The sequence below is a fragment of the Lutra lutra genome, chromosome 17 (genome assembly GCF_902655055.1).
Source record: "Lutra lutra chromosome 17, mLutLut1.2, whole genome shotgun sequence".
Lineage (NCBI taxonomy): Eukaryota > Metazoa > Chordata > Mammalia > Carnivora > Mustelidae > Lutra > Lutra lutra.
In genome coordinates, this window is record NC_062294.1 from 16,805,355 (window position 1) to 16,819,552 (window position 14,198).

A 14,198-nucleotide genomic window follows, 5' to 3' on the forward strand; every position below is an offset into this window, starting at 1 on the left:
ACATTCATGTATGGGCAGGAACACTCAAAGAGCCTCCTATACTAGGAGTTGAAACAATAAAAATGGAGACTGGAAAGTATCCAGAGCTCAAATGAAGAAAGAATTCAAAATGAGAAAAATTCTTACAAAAAAATCATTACAGCAGAATCCTTCTTTGCAATTAGGGGAGCAGGATTTTCCAAGCTGCAAATGTCAGCAGAAGCTCAAACCTCCAATTCTCCCCCAAATCAATTGCAATGAGGCCAGCTCCCCGTTCCAGCAGGTCCCAATGTGCCCAAGTGCTTCTACAGTCACAGACATTTCTGGCTTTGCTCCAGCTGAGGCGTGAGCCCCCAGAGGCCTGAGCTATGTGAAATTCGTGCTTATTAGAGAGCACTTGGCAGCCAATTCCTTAGAGTAGAAGCACTATTTTGAACAGTTTTATGTCCATAATCATCGAGGTTGGGCACCTGACAACACCTTTATTAGCAAAAGGGAAGTGCTGGAAATTCTTTCCAGAAGTATCAAGACGTTTTTGATCAAGAGAGTTGGAGGAAGTCATAGATCTTCCAACTAAATAGCAAGGACACTTAGGTAAGATAACAAGTTATGTGACAAAATATTTAACTCTAGGAGAGAAGGTAATGGAGGTTGCTATTTGGGTTACTTGGGGGTTTTTACTTAAAAGATTATTTTTAAATATATCCATGAAAAATTCCCAATTTATTGATTTTTTTTTTTAAGATTTTATTTATTTATTTGACAGAGACCACAAGTAGGCAGAGAGGCAGGCAGAGAGAGGAAGGGAAACAGGCTCCCTGCCGAGCAGAGAGCCCGATGCGGGGCTTGATCCCAGGACCCTGGGATCATGACCTGAGCTGAAGGCAGAGGCTTTAACCCACTGAGCCACCCAGGTGCCCCTATTGAGCTGTTTTTATGAGATCCTCCATCAGAATCTAGTTTTCAGTGTTCTCTCTCATTACTATGTTTTGATCAGTCACACTCATCCGGTCCAGTCAGTGTCTCCCCGATGCCTTGCATGTTCCCTACTGAGGCCATCCTTCCAAACACCTCCTGCCCCTCTCAACCACTTTCTCACATAGCAAGATCTCATCCCAGGCCTATCTACCCAATTTGCTGGGATTTTTCTTTTGAACGATTTTATTCTATGCCTGCCTGTTTTGCCCAAGTAAGTTATAAAATACAGGCGGGCAGGGACCACCCATTGGTGTCTTTTCATCCCCCACTATTCCAGAAATACTGACTTTAATGAGAAGGAACTCATTAAACATGTGATTGAAATTCAGTGCCTCCTGTGCTGTAGTCATTTCAAATAATCCCTCTGAAGGTTACTGGTTCCTTGCAGACTGAAAATTACCATCTAGGAAATCTCAAGTAGTCAGTGGAAATCTACTTAATATAGGTAATGAAATCTGAAATAAAAAGAGTACACATCTGTTTCCACAGTTTCTTAGGGACAGAGAGACAAGCTCAGATAATTCTCTGAACAGGCCTGTTATTTTATCCACCTATAAAAAAGGCAATGGCCGAGATAATTCCTAACAACCTTTCATTCATCTCACCTATCAGTATGTATTCTTTGCTCAAGCTATTCTCTTACTGTTTCTCAGAACAAGGCAGGGATTGTTGCTACTTTATTTATTCTTCTTTTTTTTTTTTTTAAAGATTTATTCATTTGAGAGAGCATACGCAATGGAGTTGGGTCAGGGCGGGGGGCAGAGGGGAGAGAATCTTTAGCAGACTCCCCTCCAAGATCTGAGCACAATGCAGGGCTCTATCTCACCATCCTGAGATCCTGATCTGAGTTGAAAGGAAGAGTCAGACGCCCAAATGACTGAGCCATCCAGGTGCCCCTCTGTTTCATTACTCCTTTAAAATGAGGGGAGTGGATTAGCTCTTTCAATTCTGTAATTTCCTACAATTCTATCACTTAGGCTCTGATTTTATGCTCTCAAAACCCAACGGTCTTTTTCTCCCTCATAGTAGCAGTATATATCACAAGGTAATTAAGAGCATAGGACTCAAACTACAGTCTGGCTACTGACTGTACTATATGGCAACCCGCAAGGGGCTGAGGTCATGAGCCTCATTTTTTTTTTTTTTTTTTTTTTTTAGATTATATTTACTTGACAGATCACAAGCAAGCAGAGAGGGAGGCAGAGACGGGGGTGAGGGGTGGTGGGAAGCAAGCTCCTCGCTGAGCAGAGAGCCAGACGTGGGGCTCGATCCCAGGACCCTGGAATCACGACCCGAGCTGAAGGCAGAGGCTTTAACCCACTAAGCCACCCAGGAGCCCCGAGCCTCAGTTTCTTATTCGGAAAAGTTCAGATACCTTCTACTCTAAGGATGGTTGTGAGGGTTGACCAGGAGGTGGCATGTGAAGTGTTTACAACAGCAGCATCGTACCTGCCACCCTGAAAGACTTGCATAAAACGTACCTGCTGCTATTACTTGTTGAGGTGCAGTAGCAGCAACACTAAAACCTCTGGTAGGACTCTACACTTTAAAGTCTATGCTTTATCTAAAAATGAGTTTGCCATAATTAGCTTTTGATTCCAGGCTTAAAAGGCAAATGACCAAATTAATTTCGGTGACAAACAGGTCTCGTATAAAGCTACATTTCGGCTGAAAGGGAGTACGCATTGCCAAGAGTCCGTCAAAGGAAAGAATTAGTGGATCTGGGGTTTGTTCCAAGGTTTGAGTGTTGTGTAATTTCATAAGGAAGGAGGGCCCCCGGCAAAATTGCAGCCCTTAGCAAGCCTGAAGGTCACCACCACAAAGGCGGCCTAATGCCAGAGAACAAAAACAAGAGCTGCTCAATTACTACTAAAGAAGAGACCAAAGGAAGAACCAAGCGTGTAAGATAACCAATCCAACATCCAACTTTGAAAATTTATCCATGCATGACTCTTCCCCAGTTAGAAGACAGTGAGATCAATTGTCCCTTTCAAAGGGCTGTATTCCTTTGCCTTCCAGGAGAAAGACCTTAAAATGTATCTTTCTTTCCAGCACAAACATGAAGTGAAAGAGGGAAAGGTGAATACACCCTTTAGCTGATGCAAGCACATTTGAAAATTCATCCCGCCAAGATAAATCACTATTTATCTGAAATCCACAAAAATGGATTAACTATTTCATGCGTTAGGACTACGAAAAGCCACATCTGCTAACCACATTTCTAATGAAAAGCAGCTGTGTGACAGTATTTTAGGAAAATATTAGCAAGGACATAGTAACAGAAGGTTAGTTTCATTGAATCCACTTAGTTATGGAAAATCACCAGTGTTTTTTATTGTCATGGAAATCACACACTTTGCCATGAAATTCAGATAAGTTCCCCAAATAAAAATCCCCTTTCATTACCAGCTCCAACAGAATTTTTAGTGCCTCACCGTAAGACTGGAGTCTTGCTGTCAGCTCCACCTCTCTTCTTTCAGGGGCCATTAAACCCCAAATCATTTTATTGATGCACATGGTGTTTTTCGGCCTTCGTCCCATAGCTTCAACTCCCTCCTCAGTCCGTTAATGGAATAGGCCGTTGGAGGGACCATAGAACCCTCTGAGAATCTGCTGCATGCTGTGGGCACGTCTCAGATAAAAGCTCACTTATGCAAAGTAGAGTAATCAAGTTTGGGGGCTCACAAAGCCCCTAAAGCCCTTCCATGGACTCTTTAATGGGCTGAATTGTGTCCCCTCAAAAATGTATAGGTTGAAGTCTAGCCCACAGTACCTCAGAATGCATTTGAAGACAGGGTTGTGGAACTATTGGTGGTCCCTGGGACAGGCTATGCTCTCTCTTGCTTCCACTTTTATACTGAGAATGATCTAGGAATGCCTCTTTTCTTCCCCTTTTCCCCTTGATCATTACCACGCAATTCCAACTGCTAACTGCCGGTGAGGTGCCCCTTGCCTGTACTCACCTCTAATGGTGCCTTCCCGATATACCTGCTGCTTTCCCCAACTAGGCTGTGAAGTTCTGCTGAAATCATCTTTCACTTGTTGTTGGTGCACGGCAGACAGCAGGCCCTCAATAAACGTCTGTTGAGTATTAAGTCTTGTAACTTCCTAAGGACAAAGAGCTGACACAAAACTAAGCCTTAATATCTACATCTCTGCTGTCCATATATGAAAGTCACTAGCCACATGTGGCTATTTAAATTAAAATCAAATAAAATTTAAAGTTCTGTTTCCTTTGTTGCACTAGCTGCATTTCAAGTTCTCTATAGTCACATGCTGCTAGTGACTAACTATCTTACTGTACAGCACAGACACAGAACATTCCCACCACCGCAGACAGTTTATTGGACAGTACCGACCTGTGTCTGAAAATACCTTGGACTATGAAAAAAACCCAACACATTAAGAAAAAAAGGAAAAGAGGTTATGAATATGCAATTTACAGTTAGCTCAAGAGCCAAAACACATTAAAAAAGTGAGCAATATCTTTACTAAGACAAAATGAGATACTATTTTTCACCCATTAGATGGGCTACAATTAATGTCTATCTCTACACTGGCAGAGTATTAAGGAAATGAGTACTTTCAAACACATCTTGCAGATAGAAATAGAGCCAATCCAAAGGGATGAAAAGTGAAAGAAAACAGACACTGTATGAACTAGCAATTCTACTCCCCAGAGGAAACACCCCCATGGGAGTACTACCCTGTGATGTACTAGGCTGTTCATTACAACGCTTTATGATTTACACACAAGACTGCCCACAGCATGCAGTATTATAGCTAAATCAAGTGCTCATCCACAGTGAGAAATGCTTAAACACCTTCACTGCAGCCTGTAAGATGGAAAAATCTTTGGTGTCTCATGCCTGCTCATTATACTTACAACTGGGTCCCTACAACCAAGAGATAGCAGGGGAAATGACTTTAAGAATGCCACCTTGGCCTCTCATGAACTATTGTGTGACCATGGGAATAACAACATCCCCTCCTGGTCTCTAATTCCATGAGTATAAAAACGAGGCCAGAGGCAAATGGTTCCTTTCACAAATCTGTTTTTTCCACCTCCAACCCCAACAACAGTTGGGACAGCTCCACTTTTAACTGTATCATGTATTACGGTTCAGAATGATGTTCCATTTGAAGAAAGTTTTGATGCTTAAAAAGCCACCAAGTTAGGTCTCTTATTTCCAATATTCCAAGATTTCAGTTTCTAATTTGCTGTCATCTTCAGGGTAGAGGGTACATTATCCATTCAGAGATCAGATTACCCACTACTATATGAGAAAAGTGAATTTTTAAAGCATTAGAGTCAGGTTAGCAAAAAGGACCTTTCCTAGGTAGTCTCAGATCAAAATTTTTCTGTAGAATCCAGGTAGGAGCCATAGTCTGCAAAATGCCCGGACCAAAAACACGCAGCTTTTAGGTTACACGGATCCCTAAAAAGTAAAAGCACCCCGGAACACATGCTCTGAACTGTTCCTCTCATTTAATACTGCTTTGCCTTCCCTTCCCCCAATTTCTCTAACTTGCCCCAATCAGTTTCTGCTTCATTTGTATTCAAAGTTCCTCCACTAAGGAAGAATTTCAAGGCCCAAAGATCTTACTTCCCATACCATTTATGGAAATCCAAATCACTGGCTGGAAATGCTGCAAAGGAATGCTTTCTACTTTCAAAACTTTTACTTCGTCACTCATGATCTGCAAGTCTTTTCTGGCAGAATTACACCTTCCATAATCCACAAGAATATGTTTCAGTAAATCAAGTCTTAAACTAGACTCCCGTTAATAAAGACTCTCTGAATTTATAGCTCTACAGACAGCGAAAAGCAAGTAAGTTAATATTTAAGGCACCCCAGCCTCCCTCTGCTCACACGCAATGAAGATCAGTGACTTGAACTTTGTTTTTAACCATACCAAAGAAGACCGAAAACATTTCTTAGGAAGGGCAGAATCTTAGAGTCGACTGTAAGATAATAATCTATACTAATGCAGATTGGGAAAATATGCCTAAGAAAATTTATTCAAGTAAGAAGAAAAGTAAATTATTTTACATGGAGGGCCCAAGAAGCTGCAGTTATTTGTTTAAAGTACTCCCATTATGGGAATGTCCATCTATGTGGATCCCCTATATATATGCTATTAAATGTGTTTTTCTCTTGTTAAAAAGAAATAACTCCCATTACTGTAAGGAAACAAAACAGGCAAAACAGAGAAGTGGCATCCATTATAAACACTGTTTTATCTGTTACCTCTTAGCTAACCTGAAACAGGCTGTCCTATATGTTAAAAAGTACTGGGCTTTGTTTCTCTCTTATTACCTCTCTGTTAATTCTCTTCCCACATATCTACCTTTTTTTTTTTCTTAAGATTTTATTTATTTATTTGACAGAGAGATCACAAGTAGGCAGAGAGGCAGGCAGAGAGGGAGGAGGAAGCAGGCTCCCTGCCGAGCAGAGAGCCCGACGCGGGGCTCGATCCCAGGACTCTGAGATCATGACCTGAGCCGAAGGCAGCGGCTTAACCCACTGAGCCACCCAGGCGCCCCCCCACATATCTACCTTAAATCACTTATTATTTGCCCTTTCCAGACTGGAGAATAAGGTTCATCTCAGCAAAAAATGTTTTTTGCCAGCATTTTACTCATGATGTCATCAGAACCCATATCCTTCTCTGCCTATACCATGGCCCTCCACCCCAAAAACAAACAAAACCACACATATTGGGTTTCCACAGGCGTGCAACACAATACCTTCCTTGAGATGGGAAGGAAATCGATCTGCTCAGTTCAGGTTAACTAGAGTTCTTCACCTTCTAATTTAAAAGATTACATTAAAACTTGTCAGTTGATAACTCCCATGGGAATAACACAAAGCAAGTAGAAGACAGAAAAGGTAAAATATATGGCAAGCTTTCTGGTTCTGTCCTCCACTCCTACTGTTTACAAAATGGCCGCCCAGTGTTTCTTTACTCTTTGAAACTGGCATATGCATATGTATATATAATTTTTATATTAGTATATAACTATAAAATGTTAACATGTATAAGATATATTATATATATTACTATATATGTTTATCAGGTGAAAGATGGTTAATGAGATAGATAACCCGAAACCAGATTTTTTCCCTTTAAATAAAATAAAGAGCTGACTGCCAGAGGCCAAAAGCATCAATTTGTGAGATGAAGTATGGCAGTTAAAATTCTTCCTTGAAACAAGGCTGACAATCACTACTGGTAGTGAGGCTATCTTGAGGAAACAAGCGGAGTTCCCCTGCCCTCAAGGGCAATGGTGGGAGGGTCCCCACGCCTCTGCACTGGCCCCAGGCAGGAGGCTGGCAGACAGTGAAGGTGTCAGCCCTCTGAAGCCTCCGGCATGTGTTAGGGGAAGAGAAGAGAAGAGAAGTACCATCTTTTTTTTCCCCTGAGACTGTGGTCTGAACAAGAGGACCCTGAAAAAGCTGTATGAATTTGTAGCTGCTTAGAACATTATCCCAACTACAAATACCTTGGAGTTTCTATTCACTGCAGTCAATGAAGCGAAATTACCGTCCATTATTTTGGAAGGTATCATTCATAATGACTAGTCCTAAAGAATAACTTTGTTTTATTATCATGATTTGTGAAAACAAACAGGGCAGACAGTTCAAGGAAGGACACAGACAGTGCCCTATTTTAAGTCCCAAATTTCTTCTTTTTGATGGGTGGTGGAAGCTGAGCGATGATGTCATCCAGGGGCCGTTCTACTGCCACCAGTGTTCTTTCATCCAAAAGATCCATGAAAAGCAGAGGCTGTAGAGAAATGATAATGACTCTACCAAGAATTAGGGTCCAGAGCCAGCCCTGAACAGACTGACTAGAGCTAACTGGCCAGCTCAGTTCAAGGCTGAAGGGTTGAAATCTCTGACAATCCTTCCTCCCCTAGGACTCAAAATGGTTGGTCAAATTGGGAGGTTTTTTGTTTTGTTTTATTTTATCATATCTATCTATCTATGTATCTGTCTATCTAAAGTAATCTTGGGGTGCCTGGGTGGCTGAGTCAGTTGAGTGTCTGACTATCTCAGGATGGTAAGTTCAGGCTCCATGCTGGGTATGGAGCTTACTTTATTTATTTTTTTTAAGATTTTATTTATTTATTTATTTGACAGAGACACAGTGAGAAAGGGAACACAAGCAGGGGAGGTGGTCAAGGGAAAAGCAGGCTCACCGCTGAGCAAGCAGCCCGATGTGGGGCTCAATCCCAGGACCCTGGGATCATGACCTAAGCCAAACGAAGGCAGCCACATAACAACTGAGCCACCCAGGTGCCCTGGAGCTTACTTAAAAAAAAAAACAAAACAAAAAACAAACAAACAAAAAAAACTCTACACCAAATGTGGGGCTCAAACTCACGACTTTGACATCAGGAGTCATATATATGCTCCAGTGACTGAGCCAGCCAGGTGCCCCAGGGTTAGGAACTTACCTTTCTTCTTATTATTATTTTTTCAGTAATCTCTATACTCAATGTGGGGCTCAAACTCACGATCTTGAGATCAACAGTCATATACTCTTCCGACTGAGCCAGACAAGTGCCCCAAGGTTGGAAACTTTTAACTGAGTTCACTAATAAAAAATTTCAACAAGATTTTTCATGTTTTTCTATACAGAACATTTGTTCTCTAATTGCTTAGGAATCAGTGTTAACCAATGGCTTTGGAGCCTGAATTCTTGGCAAACAGCAAGTTAAAAATGCATTAAGAAACTAATCATACTTAAATGATTTACAGATGTCCCTCTTAAAAAAAAAAAAAAATTCTTACAGACCCCTGAGAAAATGTTTCAGGACATCCAAGGAACTCTAATCTGAAAAGCATGAATATGGAACTTCCAAGTTGGCACAAAAAGCTCTAGTATCATAAGCTTAACAAATATTTGTTTCATATACAGCGAAAAGCTTAGCCCAGAAAGGGAAGTCACAACAAATTCAATGACTTCCACTTGCTTCAAATTTATCTTGTGGAACATGCTGCAATTTTAAGTCATGTTTAAAGGCCAACTTTAACACAAAGACACCACTCGAGCTCCAACATAATCTCTCAATACCAATGTATTTCATTTTGGGTAAGTATGCTGTGCATGCCTCTAATATACTGAGGCAAGAATAATGAAATGCAAACATAAGGAACAGACAGCCTGAGAAAGGGAACTGTCTCCCAAACCAGGTTCTCTGAATATAAAATGAAGGTGCTCTTGTCTTCCTATTGTGGAGCTTACTACATTTTGATAATATCCCAAGGAACCATCTAGAATATAATGCAAAATGTTTTACCTTATATATCTTAGAAATTTTAAAGGCATGGGCGGTACGCCTCCTGATAACATCTGATTCGTTCGTGGGAGGAAGTGGATTGTAGAGTAAGGTTTTGTCATTTGGAAGAGGCTAAAAAGACAAAGACATACTGTTTAAATCGTTATTTTTATTGGGCTTCTCCAGAACAAAGGACTGTACTGATTTTTCAGGCAAATACCACCTTTCAACCATCATATTAGACATGACTCTCCCTACTTCAGGAAGAGAGCCATGGCCACTTTTCCAGCTATACTGTCTGGCATGTGCAGGAGCTTAGCCCATGCAGGCTCTGCTTTCTAGACTATTCCCCAACCAGATCACAGACAGGCCAAGTGACTAAAGTTCTCCCCAGGCAAAAATCGAAACACAAACCACCCCCACTGATCTCACTGACACCTCGAGAGATGGCCTCTGGCCAAGCAAGTGATATTTCATCTCTGACTTCCTTGGGAAATAGCTCTGCCCAGCATGCGGAAGTGATGGACTTATCGCCAATGCTTAACAAAAAAATATGGATGGCCCTGGGCTGAGTTACAAAGAGGCAAGCAAGTGGGAGGCGCCCTTCCTGTCTCACTCATCTTGCAGAAGGCACTTGTCAGCCAGCTCTGATTCCCACGCCCAGAGGACACAGGGCCTGCGAGATGAGTTCCAGTGACACATCATGCACACTGCCTTGAGAGCCATCTGCTGCTCTCCCCTTGGTTCCTTCCACCCCCACCTTTACAGAAAGACCAAAACATTGTTGGTTGCAATCTAAGCCCAAGCACATTACAGGCATGGTCATAGCAAATACTGCTCCTAAGAAACGAAGTACCTGCCCAGAGAAGACATGTAAATCGGGGTAAATCAAGACAGCAGCTGGCAGAAGCTAGAATCTAGAACTGAAAAAAATGCTCACATTCCACCTAAATCATAGTCACGAATAATGGAATTTTCCTGGCTTTTTTCTTTTTTTGTTTTTTAAAGATTTTATTTATTTATTTGACAGAAAGAGGGAGAGAGAGAGATCACAAGTAGGCAGAGAGGCAGGCAGAGAGAGAGGGAGAAGCAGGCTTCCCCTTGAGTGGAGAGCCCGATATGGGGCTCGATCCCAGGACCCCAAGATCATGACCCAAACCGCAAGGCAGACGCTTAACTGACTAAGCCACCCAGGTGCCTTTGCTTTTCTTTTTCTAAGATTTTTTTTATTTATTTGAGAGAAAGTGAGCAACAAAGCAGGAGCTGGGGTGTGGGAGGGGGGGCAGAAGTAGACTCCCCGCTAAGCCGAAAGCAGACACTTAACTGACTGAGCCACCCAGGCACCCTAGGCTGGACTTTTTTCAAGCCATTAAAGCCAACTCTTCAGGCTTATAGATACTGTTTCAGCATTTTCAGGCAAGGGGCAAAAGTGGTCAAAACCTCAGCCTGTGTCCCCTTTAATAAACCTGTGTTATTCAGTCACCCCAAGGTGCAAAGGTGAAAATAATTCAGCCAAATTGATGGTATTCCCCATGAGAGTTACCTTTCCTACTCAAGTTTATGTGTTCACAGGCAAAGCAGAGAAATAATCAAATCAGCAAAAACCAGGACACAAAGGTCTGCCCATACCGTGGGAGCCTCAGGGGCCTGGGAATGAAAATGAGGAAACTGGCAAAACAAAAGTTCCTCTCCTCCAGATAATTGGTCAGGAAGTTTTATTCTGATTCTCCTTTCTCTTAACTCTTTGTACATGTTGATTTAGAACTTGAAAATTCCTAAGTACAGAAAAGTCAGTGTGAGCGCAGGTGGTAGTAGTGAGGAACTTACCAATGACTTGTCGATGATGCAGAACATGTAGGCATCATGAAGAAGGATGTGCATTGGTCTCTTGGGATGAAAACTGATGTGTGTGATGGGAGTATCCCTCTGGAGCCAAAGGTAATGAAACCCCTGCTTCTGGATGGTCCGGCTCCACTCTGTATACTGTTTGTCTGGGATACTGTACTCAAATACCTGAAGAAGGGTATGATACAGAAGAAATGCAGGCCGGTACCCAGAAAAACTGGAAGAAATGCAGGCTGGTACCCAGAAAAACTCTCATCCCTAATCAGAAAATATCTGTACAAACGCTGACTGTATCATATTCAGCCTTATGCTTTCTACTTTTTCTTTTAAGTAAAAAAATTTTAAGGTAAATTACAGAATGTATACAATTAAATTAACACAAAAGGTTTATAGTTTAAAGTCACCCTGTCGTCTTGACATCTCTCTTCCCCAAGACAAGAGCAGTCTGTCTTACATCTTTTTGATCTTTTATGCATATAATCCAAGCTATTCTGCATGTTTCATTTTTAACTTAGCATTTTATCATGGAGACTGACCCATGTCAGTATCCGTAACTGTAGCTATATATCACTCCTGCCCCCTTAAAGAACACATAATAATCCATTCACATTTTGGATGTACTATGATTTACTTATCTAGCCTGTTTAACAGACACTTAAGTTATTTCCAATCTTTTACTGCTACAAACAAGGCTGCAATGATTATCTCTGTCTTTCTGTACCACTCAAAGCATACATCTACAGGAAGAACTTTGTTTTTTTCCTTCTTAAAGATTTATTATTTTAGAGTTGGCAGGAAGAGAGAGGGAACACATGTGCACACACACGAGCAGGAAGGGCACTGGGAGAGAGAACCCCAAGAAGATTCCACACTAAGCACAGAGTCCAACACAGGGCTCGATCCCACAACCCCGAGACCAGACATTTAACCAACCATGCCACCCAGGCACCCCAGGAAGAACTCTTAAAATTGGAACTTTTGATTCAAAGAGCATATGGATTTAATCTTTTTTTAATGTATCTCAAAGTGTCCTCTAAAGGGGTCATACTAATTTATGCAGTGTACCAAGTGGTGTTTTCCTATATTCTCACAGCACTGCGTATTATCAACTCTACAGATCTTTGCTAATGTAACAGGTACAAAAAAATTTCCCACCAGATGTCATGACTGAGGCACCTAAGGATCAAATGCCAACAAAAGGCATCAGGTGGACATTCTGTGTGGCAAAGACTAGGATGTAGCTTCACTAATCTTTCAGTTTCTGGTCAAGAACACATAACCAGCAAACCAAAATGAGAGATTTCATTTTCTGGATATAACATTTATAGGTCTGCACATGTGAGGGTAAAAACTGCTTATCAAAGCAGCAAGCATTATTTGCCCAGCAATCAATCTACTTAAATGTGCTTCTCAGATCACAATCTTTCCGACAGCTCAGTGAGGAAGGTATTATGCCCATTTTACATATGAGGATATATAAGTATTTATCATTTCACACAACATGTACCATTTCACAGTATCTGTAACTCAGATATTTTAAAGATCTTCTTGCAACTTGGTATGGAAAAGAGCACTAGGCTATGCACTCATTTTGATAACCGTTACCTCTATTACAGGTAACAGATTTCACTAGGGACTAATTTCCTTATCTGCAAAAGTGAAGGCAAATTACATAATCTTTTAGTCACTTTCAACCTCAAGATCTTATTCTATCCCATATCTAATCTAACACCTGGTCCATGTCATCTCTCTAGTCTAAAAACAATCAGTAAAATGAATACTTCCTCCTCCTTCCTCTCTTTACTCTGTAATCTCAGAGCTTCACCATTTCACTGTGTCCATCAAGCCAAAGGCTATTACTGCCCTATAATGTACTCAGGCTACACATGGAATCTTTACTACACAGGAGAAAACTATCTGTATATCATCCAATATTTTCAAACAAAAGCTCCTCCGAATACGGGCAGCAACCTCTTCCACCTCAGCCGCAGCAACTTCTTCCTAGGAACATCGCCAAAAGCAAGGGAAGCAAGGGCAAAAATGAACTATTCAGACTTCATTAAGATCAAAAGCTTTTACACAGCAAAGGAAACAGTTAACAAAACCAAAAGACAGCTGACAGAATGGGAGGAGATATTTGCAAACGACATATCAGATAAAGGGCTAGTATCCAAAATCTATAAAGGGCTTATCAAACTCAACACCCAAAGAACAAATAATCCAATCAAGAAATGGGCAGAGGACATGAACAGACATTTCTACAAAGACATCCAGATGGCCAACAGACACATGAAAAAGTGCTCCACATAACTCGGCATCAGGGAAATACAAAACAAAACCACAATGAGATATCACCTCACACCAGTCAGAATGGCTAAAATTAACAAGTCAGGAAATGACAGATGCTGGCGAGGATGTGGAGAAAGGAGAACGCTCCTACACGGTTGGTGGGAATGCAAGCTGTGCAACCACTCTGGAAAACAACATGGAGGCTCCTCAAAAAGTTGAAAATAGAGGTACCTTATGACCCAGCAATTGCACTACTGGGTATTTACCCTAAAGATACAAACGTAGTGCTCCAAAGGAGCACGTGTACCCGAATGTTTACAGCAGCAATGTCCACAATAGCCAAACTATGGAAAGAAACTAGATGTCCATCAACAGATGAATGGATAAAGAAGATGTGGTATATATACACAATGGAATACTATGCAGCCATCAAAAGAAATGAAATCTTGCCATTTGGGATGATGTGGATGGAACTAGAGGGTATTATGCTTAGCGAAGTAAGTCAATCAGAGAAAGACAACTATCATATGATCTCCCTGATATGAGGACGTGGAGATGCAACGTGGGAGGTTTGGGGGGTAGGAAAAGAATAAATGAAACAAAATGGGATCGGGAGGGAGACAAACCATAAGAGACTCTTACTGTCACAAAACAAACTGAGGGTGACCAGGGGGAGGGGACTAGGAAGAGGGTGATGGGGTTATGGACACTGGGGAGGGTAGGTGATATGGTGAGTGCCGTGAAGTATGTAAACCTGGTGATTCATAGACCTGTACCCCTGCAGCTAATAATACTTTATATGTTTATTTAAAAAAAA

General features: G+C 41.4%; 1 protein-coding gene across 2 annotated transcripts in view; it reads right to left on the reverse strand.

Moving 5' to 3' along the window:
* Window positions 1-7,547: 7,547 nt before the first annotated feature.
* UTP4 (UTP4 small subunit processome component) overlaps window positions 7,548-14,198 on the reverse strand; it is a 34,337-nt gene continuing 27,686 nt past the window's right edge. For both annotated transcript variants that reach the window (XM_047712575.1, XM_047712574.1), the window contains exons 15-17: window positions 11,075-11,260; window positions 9,269-9,379; window positions 7,548-7,749 (exon numbers count right to left, since the gene is read on the reverse strand). In XM_047712575.1, coding sequence (XP_047568531.1) covers window positions 7,633-7,749; window positions 9,269-9,379; window positions 11,075-11,260 — 414 coding nt within the window. In that variant the 3' untranslated portion in view covers window positions 7,548-7,632. The remainder of the gene's footprint in view (window positions 7,750-9,268; window positions 9,380-11,074; window positions 11,261-14,198) is intronic.